At 34.4% G+C, this 17,202-nt stretch overlaps 1 protein-coding gene across 7 annotated transcripts in view; it reads right to left on the bottom strand.

The window, feature by feature from the left end:
- Positions 1-17,202, bottom strand: part of CADM2 (cell adhesion molecule 2) — a gene marked incomplete at both ends in the record, with an annotated part of 1,063,002 nt that overhangs the window by 90,610 nt on the left and 955,190 nt on the right. For all 7 annotated transcript variants that reach the window (XM_082625754.1, XM_082625752.1, XM_082625756.1 and 4 more), the window contains one exon: positions 12,401-12,491. In XM_082625754.1, the coding sequence (XP_082481880.1) occupies positions 12,401-12,491 (91 nt within the window). The remainder of the gene's footprint in view (positions 1-12,400; positions 12,492-17,202) is intronic.

The raw sequence follows: 17,202 nt of genomic DNA on the forward strand, positions 1-17,202 counted from the left end.
AAGTTTTGTTTTTCTGATATGTGGAAATGTGCCCCATGTATTTTCATAAATGTTTAGAATATATGATTATATGTACACATTTTTGCCCCCTATAGCTCTTTAACATATTACTTAGAATAATTATTTTTTGCAAAATCTGCATTTTGATACAGCTGGTATCATCATTTGTTAAGTTGGCTCTGTCCTGATCTTTCAAATATTTAGGGCTGGAATAATACAGTAAGTGAAGAGGAAAAAAAAGGAAAAGGAGACTTGAAGAAATTATGCAGGTGAAGAAAATTTAACTACTTCTCTTTAATGTATGTAATTTTCCATTGTGTTTCTAGCCTGTTGCAGTTATTTGTATTTCATTTAATAAATATGTCTTTGTGTATTTGTGTGAGTAAGAGAGAGAGAAAGAGTGAAATAGTTCCTTAGCTTTTTTTCCTCATTGGTCTCCACTCCCTTCTGATTTTAGTGGTTTCTGGACGTGTTCTTCAGTCTCTTGCTATATCCACATAATTCTTAAGGGTTAGTCTTTGCTCAGAATAGATATGATATTTCCTATACTTGAAAAATTCTTTTTATGAAAAGCAATGATTTTTTTCCTTCTATTTGCAGTTTGAGAATCCCAGTGATTCCTGTTGAAAGTCTCAACAATGAAAGCCCCTACTCAAATATCACCATCAGTACTTCTGCCTGATAGGGTCAAAGGTGTTTAATGCAGTGATAAATGAAGTCAGTTTGAAGTGGAAAATCAAGCCTACTTATTCCATTAAACTGCAAGTTGAAAGTCTGATTCTGAATTTATCTACTCATGTAAATTCCTGAAATCAACTATTGAACTAGTATAGTGTCAAGTAGGAGGAGTCTCATTGCATTAAAGATTAGATTCAGATGGGACAATAAAATCAATGTTAACTTCATCATTAGATTTAAAATCTCAAAAGAAAATGAGAAATGGATTTCTTCTACCCTGATTAATCTGAACATATGCTACTTGATTCTGACTTTTTAAGGTACTTCTTGCCTACAAGTTTAGAAACTTGTAGTAGAAATAGAAAATAAACTATATGCAAGAGGTAAGTGCCTTTAGAGACTTGAAAATAATGGCACCTTTTAGAGTGCCTGTGAAATCCTGGACGACTTTTTACTGATAAGGTAGTGTTCATTGATAATTATTTTAACATTTTTGAAAAACAAAGCACTCACACTACAAACTGTATAATTTCAGATGCTTTGTGGCACAAGAAATAAAAGATTATCCCCAGAAAAGATAAGATTGCTATGATCCTGAAGGAGTGACAGATTTTAGCACTGAAGAAAAAATATTCAAGATTGTTACAAATGCTTAAGCTAATCTCTCAAGGACTTTGTGCTAAAGCAAAATAATTACCCATGCCTTATCTACACTTAACATTTTTTTTCCCTTTGGTAAACATGGAATATTAATTCCTGGTTAAAAGATCAAGAAATCTTGAGTAAACATTCATTCCCTCATCCAAGCAATAATAAGTCCCTCTTTGTATGTACATTAAGCTCAAAATCTCTATGATATTTTAAAAAATAATTTCTTAAGAAAATATGATTTTCAATTTCTTTGAAACTTAGGAACTCCTTGAAACCTCCTTTGAGTAAGATAGACTTTGGAACATTTTCATGTTTTTCAAATCAGCAACTTATGAGTCTGAGTTTCTCAGAATTTCCCACCTTATCAACCTGTGTACATTATAAGGACAATTTGATACCATATAAAATGTATCTACAAGCATCATAATCAGTCAGATGCCTGAAAACCATTCAGTTCAAGGGCACGTTGCAATGACAGGGTCCTATTCTCCATATCAGAGTTACTTTACAATCCATTACTTTCACTACTATAAAATTGTGTTAATTAACCTTATAAGATCTAATACTTATGTTAAACACTGTGTCACCATTATAGAACTGTTTCTGTTCCACAACTTCTTTCTTTTCTAATATTAAAACCAATGGTCTTGGAAAAGTAAAAGTAAAGCACACATCATTTATCTGGTAGCTGGGGAATTAAATGCTTCATGTAAGTAAATGCTGAAGATAATTGAAATTTAAGATTAAAACATTTGCAAGTATATTTTAATCATTTGGATGAAATCCTTCTCAAAGGATCAAACTTTTCTGCATTATTAAACAGAACATACTTAGTGATATTCAACTGTTTTTTTGGAGCTAAGATCTCCTCAGTTTGAAAATACATTTTTGTGTAGTGACAGTTTTAGAGAAACTGAAGTGATTAGGATTTAGCATGTTCTTTTCCTGAATGTCCCCAAGATCCAGGTTCACCACAGTTGGTGTTAATGTAACAATTTTCAAATCTTTTGAAATGCGACCTACAGGAAAAGATATATTTTACAGCTTTATACAATGCACAAACCTATACACACAGGAAATAAAAGCTTGCTCTTTCTAATGTACTGTAACATCTTCTTTTCTTTTTCTTCCTTCCTTTCTTATACTATTATTTTTTTTATTTTATTTTTGGTTTTTAAAAATGGCTTTTTAAATTAATCTGATGACTCATTAAAAGCCACAACCAGCTATTTGAAAAACACTGCATTTGTGACCCACAATGAGAGCTCCTGTGGCCTCTAGGTCTTTTTGTCCCTCTACTGGAAAGCTATTATATTTTTAATCTTGCTTCTTGATGGTCACCTCACTATATTCATCTCTGTACTTGTAATTTTGAGTAGTGGTGCTGAAGTCCATCAAAGCTCACCATTCTAGAGAAATCTGCTGGTCACAAGTCACAAGAGTTGCTGTTCTTTTCTCCTGTCTCTTTTATTTTCTCTGTCTCTCTCTTCTTTCTCCTTTCCTTGAAGCATCCCAGATATTTCCAGTACTTTGAATTTGAAAGAGTTGGGCTTTAAGGCCATCAAAAATCACTGACATATTCTACTCATTTTAACTGGAAACATTTGTAAATGTTCATATTTTCTACAACTTGGGACATTGCTGTTTAAATTTTTTTTCAAACTTTGAAGTTTAGGAGTTCCTGTATGATTGAGGTTATATCTAGAAAAGTGAATCAATATATACCACACTTTGTAAAAACACATATAATGCAAGAAAATTTCTTTAGATTGTTTGAATAAATGGCTTTCCAAGGTACAAAAATTTTCTCAGTTTCACCATTAATTGAAATAATACTAAATATCTCCAGTGATTCTGAATTAATTTTATTTTTTCACTGTTTGTTCTCTCCATATATTTGCAAAAATGATAATCAAATTATTTACCACAAGCACAAAATAACACACTTCTCAGTAAGTTGAATGGTGATCACCAGAAGGATACTAGCTCTAACATTAGGACACATATTATGGAAAAAAATTGCAAAGAGAAAAAACAAATCTTACTGAATGGCACTTGTTGAGCAATAGGTTAACATGTTCTTTAATCAAGGATGAAGTATGATATTTCAGCTCTTTTACATGTTAAGAGTGATTTTTGTTTCTGCACTTTTCCTACAATTACCATTTTGATGACTGTTTTTATATAAACACAAATGAATGTTTACAGATCTTTAAATAAAGAGTAAAATGCTTAGATGTAATCTCATAATTAATATATTAAAAAGAAACAGAGATTTTCAAATCCATGAGCCCAAAAGTACACATCTTAAAATCTAATCAAGTATATGACATTATCACTCCACAATGTCTTAAACATACTGAGACATTTTAGTGTTAGAGTTTCCCACTGAACACTTACAAAATAATTGGGTTTTTGTTGCAAGAAAATTGCTTACCTGGAAATGTTCAAGAAGTACATTTCCTCTTTGGATCTATAATCATGATTCTGCAAGCTCTTATGTGACTTTCATAAGACATAGGCACATTTAACTGAAAATGATTGAGTGCCCAACACACCACAGATGCCCAGCCTAAATAACAGCAGTGGAGATTACCGAGAGTCAGCTTCTTGTTTCAAAAACAAAACCAAATATATTCGGTCTCATTTCCAAGCTAACCACTTGTGTGTTTCCAGAAAGTCAACATGGGATTAAATTTTGAAGCCATGAGATGGAAGCAAAAGAACATATGGGCCTCAGAAGAGATACTTGTATGAAAAGGACAGCACATGGATATATTTTTTTAAATTATGAAAACTTGGAGCAAATTTCCCAATATTATTCCTTTGAAAACACTTTAGAAAAAACTGACTACAATGCTTTTAATTAATTAATTGAGACTTTATATCTCTCTAGAGATCAGAACACAAGGGGGGAAAAATCTAAATGCTCTAACTTTTATCATCCAAGGACTGACTTTGTGAGGGTATGTATATAGTAGGTCCATCCTCTCATTATGTTTATTCCACCAATTGTTTTGGTGACATATTAAGCATAGTATTTAGCAAGAAAGACATACTTTGGGGGAGTGTTCACTTTGAACTTCCTGCTTATTCTATTTACCCTCTAAGGCTGTGCATTGTATTTCATTACATTGGTATTACGTTTGCAGGTACTGCTTTGTAGTTATAACCTGCAGTCTTAATCTTCCCAAACATATCAAATTAAGAACATAATATAATTAGCTTTTTAAAAACAAATATATTTAATAATCAGAACTATTTAGATATATTTAGAAATTCTTTAGATACTATTTAGATATGCTAATACAGGTTTGATTCATAACTGATAATCTTTTATAATTATTTAGTTAAAATATGGGCATTCCTAAAAGTTTATAAGTATTTTCTCATTCTTGCCAACTTCTCTGGGTTATTGTGAAAAGTCAATATGATAGGAGAACTAAAAACACTATGTAAATAAGAAAACATAACCATCAGAGTTGTTAAAATTTTTAAAAAGTGTCTTTGTAATCTACCATTTATCAATTGAGTGAATAGAAAAGGTCATATGACCTCCACAAGACTTACTGTCCTTATCTACAAAATGAAAACAATTATAAGAGTCTTTGTAAACCTTTTACAACACGATAGCTGTGTGGTTAAAATAAGACTAGCATGAGTGAACTTGAAACCTATGCCAAAATGAGGCTTTATACATCACAGACTCTGGATTCTCAACCACTCATGAACCACGCTATTCACTTAGTTCTGGTTTCTTAAAACCTTCCAGATCTCTCGCTTTGGCTTTCTGTCAAAACTAGCTACCTATGGGCTTCCCTGATGGCGCAGTGGTTGAGAGTTCGCCTGCTGATGCAGGGGACATGGGTTCGTACCCCGGTCTGGGAAGATCCCATATGCCGCAGAGCGGCTGGGCCCGTGAGCCATGGTGGCTCCGCAACGGGAGAGGTCACAGCAGTGAGAGGCCCGCGTACCGCAAAAAAAAAAAAAAAAAAAAAATAGCTACCTGGTTAATCTCTATTTCATCCCAGCTGAACTCCTTTACATTGTTGCCTTTTCCACATTTGTGGAACCAGAACTCATTCTCTACCCCTTCCAGTCCTTCCAATTGTTCTAAATTTTTTTCTACTTTAACAGTATGGAGGGGCTATTCCTATGTCTCAGGACTTTTCCACTTCTAGTTATATTACATTTTACCCCCTGACAAGGGTTCATGCCTCTGTCCCTCTTCTCTACAGCTCATTATTACTATTTAATCTCAACAAAAATAGCCATGTTGCCCTGCCAGTTTTGCCATGACTTTATTTTTTTTTATTAGTTTCTGCTTTATAACAAAGTGAATCAGTCATACATATACATCTGTTCCCACATCCCTTCCCTCATGCATCTCCCTCCCTCCCACCTATGCCATGACTTTAGTTTGGATTCCTTTGCTGTTCAAACATGCTTTGGAAAGTCACAGACTGTTGTCCTAGAATGTGTTTATTCTGCTTAGAACCTTCAATTTCAGAGCCATGTAAGAAATCTGAGATAGTAACTCAGTTCCCAGCATTGCCATAGTAGCCCAATATCAGCATGTGTATTAAATATGTAATTAAGACTTCTGAGTTTAAAACTTGGTGAGATACATTGTATGGAATTTTTTGACAAAATAATAACTTATCCTCATGGCTATTATTTATTATGAAATTACTTGGAGGCAGAAATTGCATATATATTTTCATTAATATTTAAAACAGGGCTTCCCTGGTGGTGCAGTGGTTGAGAGTCCACCTGCCGATGCAGGGGACACGGGTTCGTGCCCCGGTCTGGGAAGATCCCACATGCCGCGGAGCAGCTGGGCCCGGAGCCTGTGCATCGCAACGGGAGAGGACATGACAGTGAGAGGCCCGCGTACCGCAAACAAAACAAAAAACAAACAAAAAAAATTAAAACAATTTGTTTACTAGGTTTTATTTTCTAATTTTAGAGAATAAAAAATACTTGGTATACTTACACTGGTAAACTGTGGACTTTGGGGTGAAAATGATAGGTCCATATAGGTTCATTGTAATAAATATACCACTGTTGTGAGGGACGTCAATAGTGGGGGAGGTTGGACATGAGTAGGAACGAAGGGTAGATGGGAACCCTGTACTTTCCACTCAATTTCACTGTGAACCTAAAACTCTCTAAAAAAATAAAGTTTATTAATTAAAAAAACATTTTGTTGTGGTTACGTGACTTACTCAAGACCACTCAGGCCACAGATATCTGCGGATTTATAATTCAAAGCTACTTCTATTTCTCTTTCTACTGCACCACACAGCTTTTTCTGCTCCAGAGCATGACAGCTTAGACAGTATATCTGAACATAAACACAGACCTTGATGATTAATTAGATGGCTTTCTATAGCGCAGATGTCAGGAGAGAGACAAATACTGTGTAATTAACATCTACTAGGCATTAAGTCAAATCATATAAAATTGCCATCATTGTAGATCATATTCTTTTTCCCAAAATTTGTGAAAGGAAAATCAAAATGGAGTCTATATTGCTAAGAGAGCTCCCTAAAATGGAGCCAGGAGGCTATTACAAAGTATGACTTATGCACATCTCAGCCTGAATAGAATCTAAACATTTGATCTCTTATTGTCCTACTTAAGACATCTAGATCATCTGCCAGAAACTCAAGATAATTATTGGGCCCATACCCTAAAATAACTTGTGGCAGCCTCTCTACTTACTGGACTACCCTAAAATAACACATGATTCCTCAAGGACAAATATTTCCTGATTCACGTCAATCACAATTCTCACTAGGCAAATTTTAACAGCCTTTTGGCTTTTTGTCTTTATAAGCCCCTGACTCTTTCTCTTCCTTTGAACACTCTTTTGGTTTAACCAGAATCTGTCTACTGAATTGCAATTCTTAAGACCCCAAATAAACTATTTTATTATTTGAAGGCTTCTGCACTGTTTTTCTGTTGACAAATTCATATTTTCCTCTGTTTGGGGCTAAGACATTTCACTCTGGATAACTTGCCTTCTTTAACTCCGGGTTTGTTTTGTCATTTCTTCTGGCTGTGATTAGATTATATGACAATTAGTAAATAACCTGTGATTTGTAAAAAGGTACATATTAGGTTGAGAAAACAGATTTGATATAAAACTGTTTTGCCTTAATTTGCATCTTATTTTTAATCTCCATTATGCTAATAGGAAAATGCATGTGTTTTTATCAGATTTCTTCTTAAATTCTAGATCATTTTGAAAATGGATGTGTAAGTGTTCCTCTAAAACACCTCACCAGTTATTATATGATATGTGATCTGTCTTCCTAAAGATTAAAATCTTTCTTCTTATTCAGAATAGCAATGTTATGTGCAAAGCAATTATGTATACTAGATTCATACCAAAATCATAAGAAAAAGTGTGGTTACCAGAGGTAAAATAGTAACTACAACATAAACATAATGCCTGATATACAGAAAAATTTATCAATGACTATAATTATTTTCTTTTATAGAATAAATACCAAATATACATTTATTTGACTGAAAATGTCACATTGCTTTTGTGAAGTAAATTTACAAAGTGTTAAACATTTGATTAAAATGAATGATGAGGGCTTCCCTGGTGGCGCAGTGGTTGAGAGTCCGCCTGCCGATGCAGGGGATATGGGTTCGTGCCTCGGTCCGGGAGGATCCCGCATGCCGTGGAGCGGCTGGGCCCGTGGGCCATGGCCGCTGAGCCTGCATGTCCGGAGCCTGTGCTCCGCAACGGGAGAAGCCACAACAGTGAGAGGCCCGCATACCGCAAAAAAAAAAAAAAAAAAAAAAAGAATGATGATTCTTTAGCTATAGCGTGTGGGGGCCAATCCCACATCTTTTAAGGTCATAACATTAATGTAATATAACAGCTTTTTCCCCCTCTACTTCTATAAGCAGAGAATGCTGCTGCCTGAAAGCTGTCTGGGAATTCAGCCAAAGAAAGAAGAAGGTTACAAAAATTCTGGGGACTTTAAAGAAAAGTGGCTGGCATTAGCTTGGTCCTCATTTTAAACTAAAATTAAAACAATAGACAGACATGTACAGTAATCTCTCTTTTAAGGAAAGAATAGAATGCCTCTATAGTAATGTCAAGTGGAACAATTTGGTCCTGGCCCAAGTTATGCAGCTGTTCCACAGGGAAACAGCAAAAGGCTTCAATCCAAAGCAGGCAAATAAGGCATGATTGTTTACAAACAGTCACTGTGGCCCTCACATTTAGAACAAGGAAAACAATATTAGCATACAGGAGGCCAGGCTAGGAACATGAGTCTCAGTATGAGTTGAGTCACACCATCATTTTGTGATTTATACAAAAGATAGTGGTGCTATTTTGTTCTACTATTAACTTGCCTAATAACCATGGATAACTCATACTTTAGGAAATCATATATTGGTCAAACATTTTTAAAGAAACAATATTTGATCACGGATTAAGGAAATTATATGTCAGCTACAAAATGTAAAGAAATCATACACCTGTTATCCACTTCTGATTCTCACCTGCTCATCAAAGGGGGCTTGGGTAATTGGTAAGGATAATAGAAATCGGGTGTTTCAGGAGTCAATTAGAAGCTAAGACACAGTGTTGCTTCTCCGTGATTCCAAAATAACAAAATGGGGAATCAGGTGTAATAGCAGCAAAATAATGGAGAACTTTGACGGTGATTACCAGAGTAAAATAGGAAATTCGAACCTACCTGTTGGGTAAATGTGATATCACATACTTCATTTTTACTCCCACTCTTTACAGGCTTTTTTGATCCTACCTTAAAATAGGACAGCCTCTTTACTATTTTTTGTTTTAAAACTTCTGTTTGAAATAACTTTCTTTTCTCATCCCTTTTCCACTTTTCATGATTCATTTACTGAAATGGGTGTCTTTCCTGTTTTCTTTACTTCCCCACCACTTACTAACTCCCTGATTAATCCATTTCAATTCGCGTTCTGTTCTCTTTGCTCTAGTGAGACTTGTTTTCTTTATGATCAGTAAAATTTCCTTCTGGGAAAATCCAATGATTTCTTTTCAGTCTTCTCTTTTTTTTTTTTTTTTGTCCTATCTGCCTCAACTAGCACTGTGGGAAATCAAATATAAACTAGAGAGGCTAGAGCTGAGACTGTCTTTAAAGAGGTTAATGTCTTCATTTATTGGAAATGATAGTTACTTTGAAAATGCAGAAGAGTGGATTTTAAGATAATTAAGAAGGGCATAAGAGAAGCAGTGGTATAAAGGCAAAAAGGAGTCAAAGAAGTTGGCTATACCTTTAATGTCAATGGCCTGGAGGTCTACAAGGAAAGAAAATGGTAAAAAGAGCATTGGGAATGAGAATACAATACAAAAAAATAAGTTAATGTACATTTACTTGTGGACCATAGCACATAGAATGTAACATTATGATCTATAATGATAAAGACAGAAAATAATAATTTTAACCCTTCTGGAGCTTATGAGTGAATTGCCAGAGGATACTATCCTAATTAGAGGATATTTTATATGGTTGTAAACTCATGCTAAAAATGGTCAGTTTTGTAGGAATTTGGCAAGTTGCCAGAAAGGGCACAAATACAGCAGAAAGCCTGATAGAAGAGAACAGCAGCAGTAAAATGTGTCTTGAAACTAGCCAGTTCTTCACCTTCAAGCATCCAGAGCTTCGATTTGAGTGCTGCACGTTATTGTAGGGCCCATCCTAATTTTTCAAAAGTGACTTTGGTCAACATAGGTGACAATTTAGACTCAGCAATTGAAGTAGCAGAAAATAGCTGAAGGAATGTAATCTTTGGTCAATGATTGAACTAAGTTTAAATCCTGACTCGTCCATTTTAAATCTGGATGAATAAGGAAAATCAGTTAATACTGAGCTTTAGTTTTCCTTTCTGTCAAATAAGGAGGCTTTTTATTTCCATTACCTATAGCAAAGAGATACTAACCAGGATCCTTCTGAGAAAGGTGACATTTTCTATTTCTTAAATTTCTGGAACCTTTGTATTCTTAAATAACATAAATAAATAAGAGATTGTGTTTTTCATTCATTGGCAGTGCAGAGGATTATTGCATATCCAAGCTTATTTCTAGGTAACTGAAACAGAGACCACAATAAGGCATATCTATTCAACCATATCTGAGCTGAGGGAAATGGACTACTTAAATAGCTAATTACATAGATCACAATCTAACTATTCACCAAAAAAAAAAAAATGTGGATAGTGAGAGTGGATATGGAATCAAAGAGAAGATCTTTGATAGGTAATTAGATGCCATTTGAGCTGGAATGTATTTATTCCCAAGCATTCTATATATTATATTTCCCATCTTCACCTCATTTAATTGTGTAAATTGTACACATATTCTAAATGTACACATATGTACTTTGGGGCAGAACTATGGAGATAAGGTAAAAGCAAAAATCCTTTGCTATTCCTTGATACTTTATCATATCTCCAAACACTGACCTCTGAGGTTATAAGGAGAAATGGAAGCAAAGGGCGGGGGGTGTGGGGAAAGAGGAACAGACAGAGTTGGAAAATAATAAGCAAAGGGAACAGGAGTGGAAATGGAAGGGAAAGTTAGGAAAGAAGCACTGGTATTAGATATAAAACATCGGGAGTAAAGAAACTGGATTTAAGTATGTCTAAAGCTGACTAGAGTATATCACACTTCTTTCTTAGTTAAAGTACTGATCTTACAGCCAAAAGCTCTGTTGAAACTGTAGTACTGAAATGCACTGTCACATTTAGATAGAACACTGCAGTTGAAAAGTGTTTTCTACAAGCAACTTAAACTTATCAGAGGGTAAGAACTATGAAAGTGAATTGTACAGTATATATGTAGTAAAGCTACTTTGAAAAAAATTGCTCCTTTCAAGGTCTAAAATGCCTTAAATGTTTCTTAAAAGATAGAAAAAAAAGCAGATTAATTTACAAAATGTTCTTTAAGTCAGTATATTTTAAATCTCTAGAAAATAATTACTGGAAGAGAGAACAGTTCTAAAATAACAATACGGTGATAAAGAAAGTGTGAATTCACTTAGTGCGTTAAAAAGTATAAGACAATACAATTGAGGAAGTTGAAATTTCAGGCTTCTGTATTAAAATTACTATAGAAAAATTCCTCATGTGATAATATGAAATCTACACTTAAATAACAAATGTTATTAGAAACAATTTTTTAGTAATTAAATTTGATTTGCTCAAAAGCTATCCCATATAGTTATGTATAGAGAACAATTAAATGCCTCCCATTAAAATTTAAACAGAAATGCAAATCAATTGGAAGCTTCTAAAAAGACCAAATAAGTGACTTTCAGCTCCATGTAGAATGTTACTATAGAAAGATCAAATCACTTCCAATGAAATAATCCTTATTTGGATACTCCATACTTGAATTTTCTATTAAATATAGATTTTCTATGAGTTAGCTGTTTATAAACATGAATGTCAAAAAGTAAAATTTTAGGGTTGAAGTGATGTTAGAACTCATTATTCTAACAATGAAATTGCTTTATAATAGAAAATGTGGAGTCTTTGACCCTTTTCATTCACACTACCTCCAAACATATCACATTCACAAATTATGTCTCAGGGGCTACACTAGAGGTGTAGATTTGATCCCCCTTAGGAAAATGATTTCGCATGTAACTTTAAAATTTGGGCATATTTTGAGGATTCAATATTTTCAAAGTTTTTCATGAGAGAAGTAAGCTCAGCATGTGTAACTTCTACAATCTGATGATGTAAAAACAGTGACTGATTAAGCTTATACTCCTTTCAGGTTGAAATATCTTAGTGGGAAAAAAAAAAAAAAGAATGAAAAAGAACAAAAAAATCGCAGTTGGAAACCTCCCCAGAAACTTCACTAGATGACAAAATACAAGACCAATCTTCCACAGACACTTAGTGAAGACATGGTTCAGGGGGTTTTCTGTTCTGAGATCACTTTGCCCACCAAGAAAATACAAAAATAGTGGATTTCTGAGGCTAAAGACTGCAATCAAAGCAGGATACAAGAAAAGTAAAAAATTTTATCACTTATTAAATCACTTACAGTGGTTTTCCTTTGGATTCACAAGTCAAAATTAAAGGCTGTCCTTCTTGTGGAAAAGGAGTAGATGGTATAATCTTAACTGATGGTGTATCTAGGAGAAAAGAAAAAGTAATATTAAGAAAGGTCATTACACACATATAAAACTATATATTTAATAATTGTACATTATGGTATATGTTCAGGCCATTTTTGTAATTGTATATATTTACATAATTGTGTATATTTTTAAAGATTTAGTGAAACAGGGTCTGCAATTTTAAGAAGCTACCATCCTGTCCAGGAAAAGCTTACAAAAATATCTGAATATCTTATGAGCACCACTATTGTATTATTTCTGAAATCTGAATTTAAAAGTGAAATTGCAAAAAGTGGTTCAGATGAATATCAAGCATTTCATACAATTGTTTCTTCAACTATTTATAGATGGCTATGCATACTATTATTATGGACTGAATGCATTTATGTGCACTTGAATAACAACACTTTCATTGTTGCAGGAATACCAGGGACTCACAATAAGGAACCCACAAAGAACTTGAGATCAACTACTGTCTCACAAGCATTATGCAGAATCTTTTTGAAAATGTAGTAATGCAGCACTTAGCACAGGCTGTTTGCTTTAAAGCACAGTTAGCAAATCATCTGAAATAGTTATTTAGAATGTTACTAAAAGTTAACATTTTGTTATATATTCTACAACATAATTGTTATAAAGTTATTTCCATTTAACAGTAAAATCATCCTTTGTGGAAGAAGATGCAAAAATACTTTTAGACATTTATATTTTTAACTTTTATGCCATGTAATATTGTTTAATCAACACAGAGATACATATTACACAGAAAAAGTGGAAAATAAACTAAAAACAGAGACAGAGTAAACAGGCTCATTCCTTTATGACACCTTGCTAGTCCTGGTTTTGTGTGGCTTGCAGTCAACATGGCACTGTCTCCTCTTCTTGTCTCCATATCCTCAACAATAAACAAAATAGGCTCTGAATGCTCCAGAGGGGTCACAATTATTCTCACCCTTCCCTTAGATGTGATAGAAGAACTGAACTACCCTGAGGTTATAGTCATTCTCTGACTTTGAAGCCAATTAAGTAAGTATCAATCAGTTGTGTAATTTTTAGTTTAGTTATCTTATTTCAGGAAAATATTATGCAGATTTGTCATATATAGAAAAATAAACAAGATCCTGTGGAAGGCCTTGTATCCCACTTATAAATTATTTATACTTTTCAAATGCATTCTTTCTCAATCCATTAAAGAAAAAAATACATTCAAGATAATCAACAATAATATCCCATTTACAAATAGGCATTCCATGTACATCATGGTAAAAATTGTAGTATATAATAACCCAGGAAGAAAAATTAATTTGAAGAAATATGATACATATTGTCATATTTTTAACCAGTAGAAAAAAAATAATTTAATAAAAGATTGAAATATACTTCACTAATTTCATTACCATCATCACATTTATGGAATGGAATCAGTTAACATGCTGATCATATAATTTTGTCTTCCAAGTAGAACACTTTTAAAAGTGAAGAGAAAATATTAATTTAATTATATAGAATAACAAGTGTGAACCAGAATGATTCTGGGAAAATGAGGGCTATCATCTTTTAAAGTTTGACCATATATACATATAGCAAAATTTAATTTCATCCTGACATAGAAAATAAAGCTTCAATTCTAGAGAAAAAAGTGGCAGAAGAAAGATCAGAAAAGTGTGATGTTGGGGAAGAGAGTTGTGTTGTGTATCTGTGATGATTAATTTTACGTGTCAACTTGACTACACTATGCAGTACTCAGATATTTGGCCCAAAATTTATTACTTTGGGAATTCTAGTAAGAGTGTTTTGGGAAATGATTAACATTTAAATCAGTGGACTGAGTAAAGCAAATTCCTCTCCCTAATATGGGTGAGGCTTATCTGATAAGTTGAAGGCCTGAATAGAACAAAAAGGCTGACCCTCCCACAAATAGAGTATTCCTGTCTGATGGCAACTGAGCTGGCACATCAGCCTTTTCCCTGTTTTCAGATCAAACTGAAACATCTGGGTCTTGAGCCTGCTGACTTTCAGACTGGAACTATAACATCATCTCTTCTGGTTTCTCAGGCCTTTAGACTCAGACTGGAACTAAGTCATCAGCTCTTCTGGGTCTCTAGCTTTCAGACTCAGCCTGCAGATCTTGGAATCTGAACCTTTGTAACAAATCCCATTAGTTCTTTTTCTCTAAAGAACGCTGACAAATATAGAATCCTTACAAACAGACCCTGGGATATTTCTTTTATGGGGAGTGACCACAGGGAGCACTGCAAAGCGAGATAGGAAGGGAGGGAAGTCAATCAAGAGTGTGTTATTGAGAAGATTACCCTGTGGGCAGCTGCATTCAATTCTGCTGTGGAACTCAGACAATGTAGGGCTTGCCTCCAAGTCACCTCGCTTGATGGGCAAGGGAGAGGAGTATTTAGGAAATATTGACCAATACTCATTAGTGTTCGGTTGAAGATTGCTGGGGTGGGGATGTAGGTGTTATTTCCCTGGCACCCCTGGTCTACTCGGTGCACAGGAATGGTGTGTGCCAAAGGGGTATGGGCAAGTCGCCCCCAGTATCTGTCTCAGTGAAGTAAAATACACAGTTCTGCCTGTTCAAGCAATTTATTAGAGGTGAGAATTTATATAACATATGGTCCCCTGAAGCATGGTTCAGCATTCCCTTTAGATCCAGAACACAGAATTTGAATTATAAGCAAGTGCAAAAGCAGATAATATGCTTAGCATGTATTTCTGTGAAACTTTTAGGAAGACGTCTAAGTTACCAAAATCAAGTCATATAATACTACAATACTGATATTGTATTTCTGTTACAATAAATATTGTAACAGAATAAACAATAAATGTTGTTATTTCTGAATTACTCAATATGTTGATTAGTCTTTGTTCCTAAGAATTATCTTCCCTAGTTTTTTTAACACTCAAACCTCCCACCCCTCACAAACACACACAGACACACACACTGATAGATACACATATATCTGATTCGACATATATCTCTGGCTACTCTTTCTCATATTCTGTTGGGTTGTCTTCTTGTATTTAACCTTTAAATATTGAGACCATCAAGAATGGGATTCACAATCTGTTCTCACATAATTCTCTAGGTCCTTTTAGCCACACCCATCTCTGCAGTTTCTATCTACTCATTAATCACTCCCAGGTTTATATCCTAGAGCAGTTCTGTACCACAAGCTATACTCATGTACATGCAATGCCTACTTGACATGTCCAGTTGGATATTGAAAAGACATGGCACACTCAGTATGTCCAAAAGGAACTCAAAGTCTCCCACTGACTGACACGTTCTCCCCTGACATGTTCTTCTTCCAGCAATTTCTAGTTCTATAAATACCACCAGCCTCCATCCAGCTACATACACCAGACACCTCCTGTTCCCTTATCTTTTCTATAATCAATCAATTAATCTTCAAGTTCAGTTGACTTATTTCCTAAATAATTTTGAAATCTACTCATTGCTTTTTTATATCTCCACAACCTTTCTTTCATTTAGTCTACCACAAAAGTGAATGGCCTCCACCATGTCAGCTTTTTACACCTCTAAATCTCTAATGACATCAATTTTCTGGTTAATACCTTGCATGGTAAATCTTTTCTCTTAGGATTAAAAGAAAAATAATCAGCATAGTCTTTAAGTCCTATATGATCTACACAGGTCTTTACTCTCATGCCTTGTAACACTCAATTCATTCTTTGAATTCCAGGTAATTATACTTTCTTTCAAGTACTTTAATAAATATGTTTCTTAACTTTATACAAACTGTCTGAAATGCTTCATTTTGGGGGGATCCTTTGGCTTTTTAACTCTTAAATCTTAACTCAAATATCATTTGCTGAGGGCAATCATTCATTAACCTCACATTTGGTCATATATCTCTGCTGCATGTTCTCTTTTTCATCTCTGTATAATTTTTAAAAGGCATTTCTGTATCCTCAGTGTCTAGCATAATGCTTTATACAAAATCTGTGCTTAATAAATAAATTATTAAATGGGGGAACACTCTAAATTTTTAATTTTCTTATTATCATTTTAATACATTAATTGTAAAATATTAAAAACTGCTTAATTGAAATTTTGTTGGGGCCTGCATTTGTATTTAAAATTAATATTAAATGCTCATGTCACAAACCTTACATTGAGTTTTATTCTTATGCATAATTAATTTAATTAAATGTCTACTGCTGATTCTCTTCCTGGTATAAATTTTCTGCATTAGATAATATTAGATAACAACTTTCCATGATCATACAAATGGCAATTTGTTTGTTTGTTTGTTTGTTTGTTTGTTTGTTTTGCGATACGCGGGCCTCTCACTGTTGCGGCCTCTCCCGTTGCGGAGCACAGGCTCCGGACGTGCAGGCTCAGCGGCCATGGCTCACGGGCCCAGCCGCTCCGCGGCATGTGGGATCTTCCTGGACTGGGGCACGAACCCGTGTCCCCTGCATCGGCAGGCGGACTCTCAACCACTGCGCCACCAGGGAAGCCCAGCAATTTGTTTTTTAATGCATATACCACATAAATAATTTTTCTCTCCTCATCTGATTTTAACAGGGGAAGCACTCACTTGTGAAGAGATTTATTTATATAATCAGTCAAAATTCTAGCTTACAGTTCCTTGAAATGTCAGCATTTGTCTTTAAACATACCACGTTAGCAATGTACACAAAATTACATTTTTTACCACATCAAAACTACAGTAATGTGATATTA

The sequence above is a fragment of the Mesoplodon mirus genome (assembly GCF_964341445.2).
Source record: "Mesoplodon mirus genome assembly, chromosome: 6".
NCBI classification, from domain to species: domain Eukaryota; kingdom Metazoa; phylum Chordata; class Mammalia; order Artiodactyla; family Ziphiidae; genus Mesoplodon; species Mesoplodon mirus.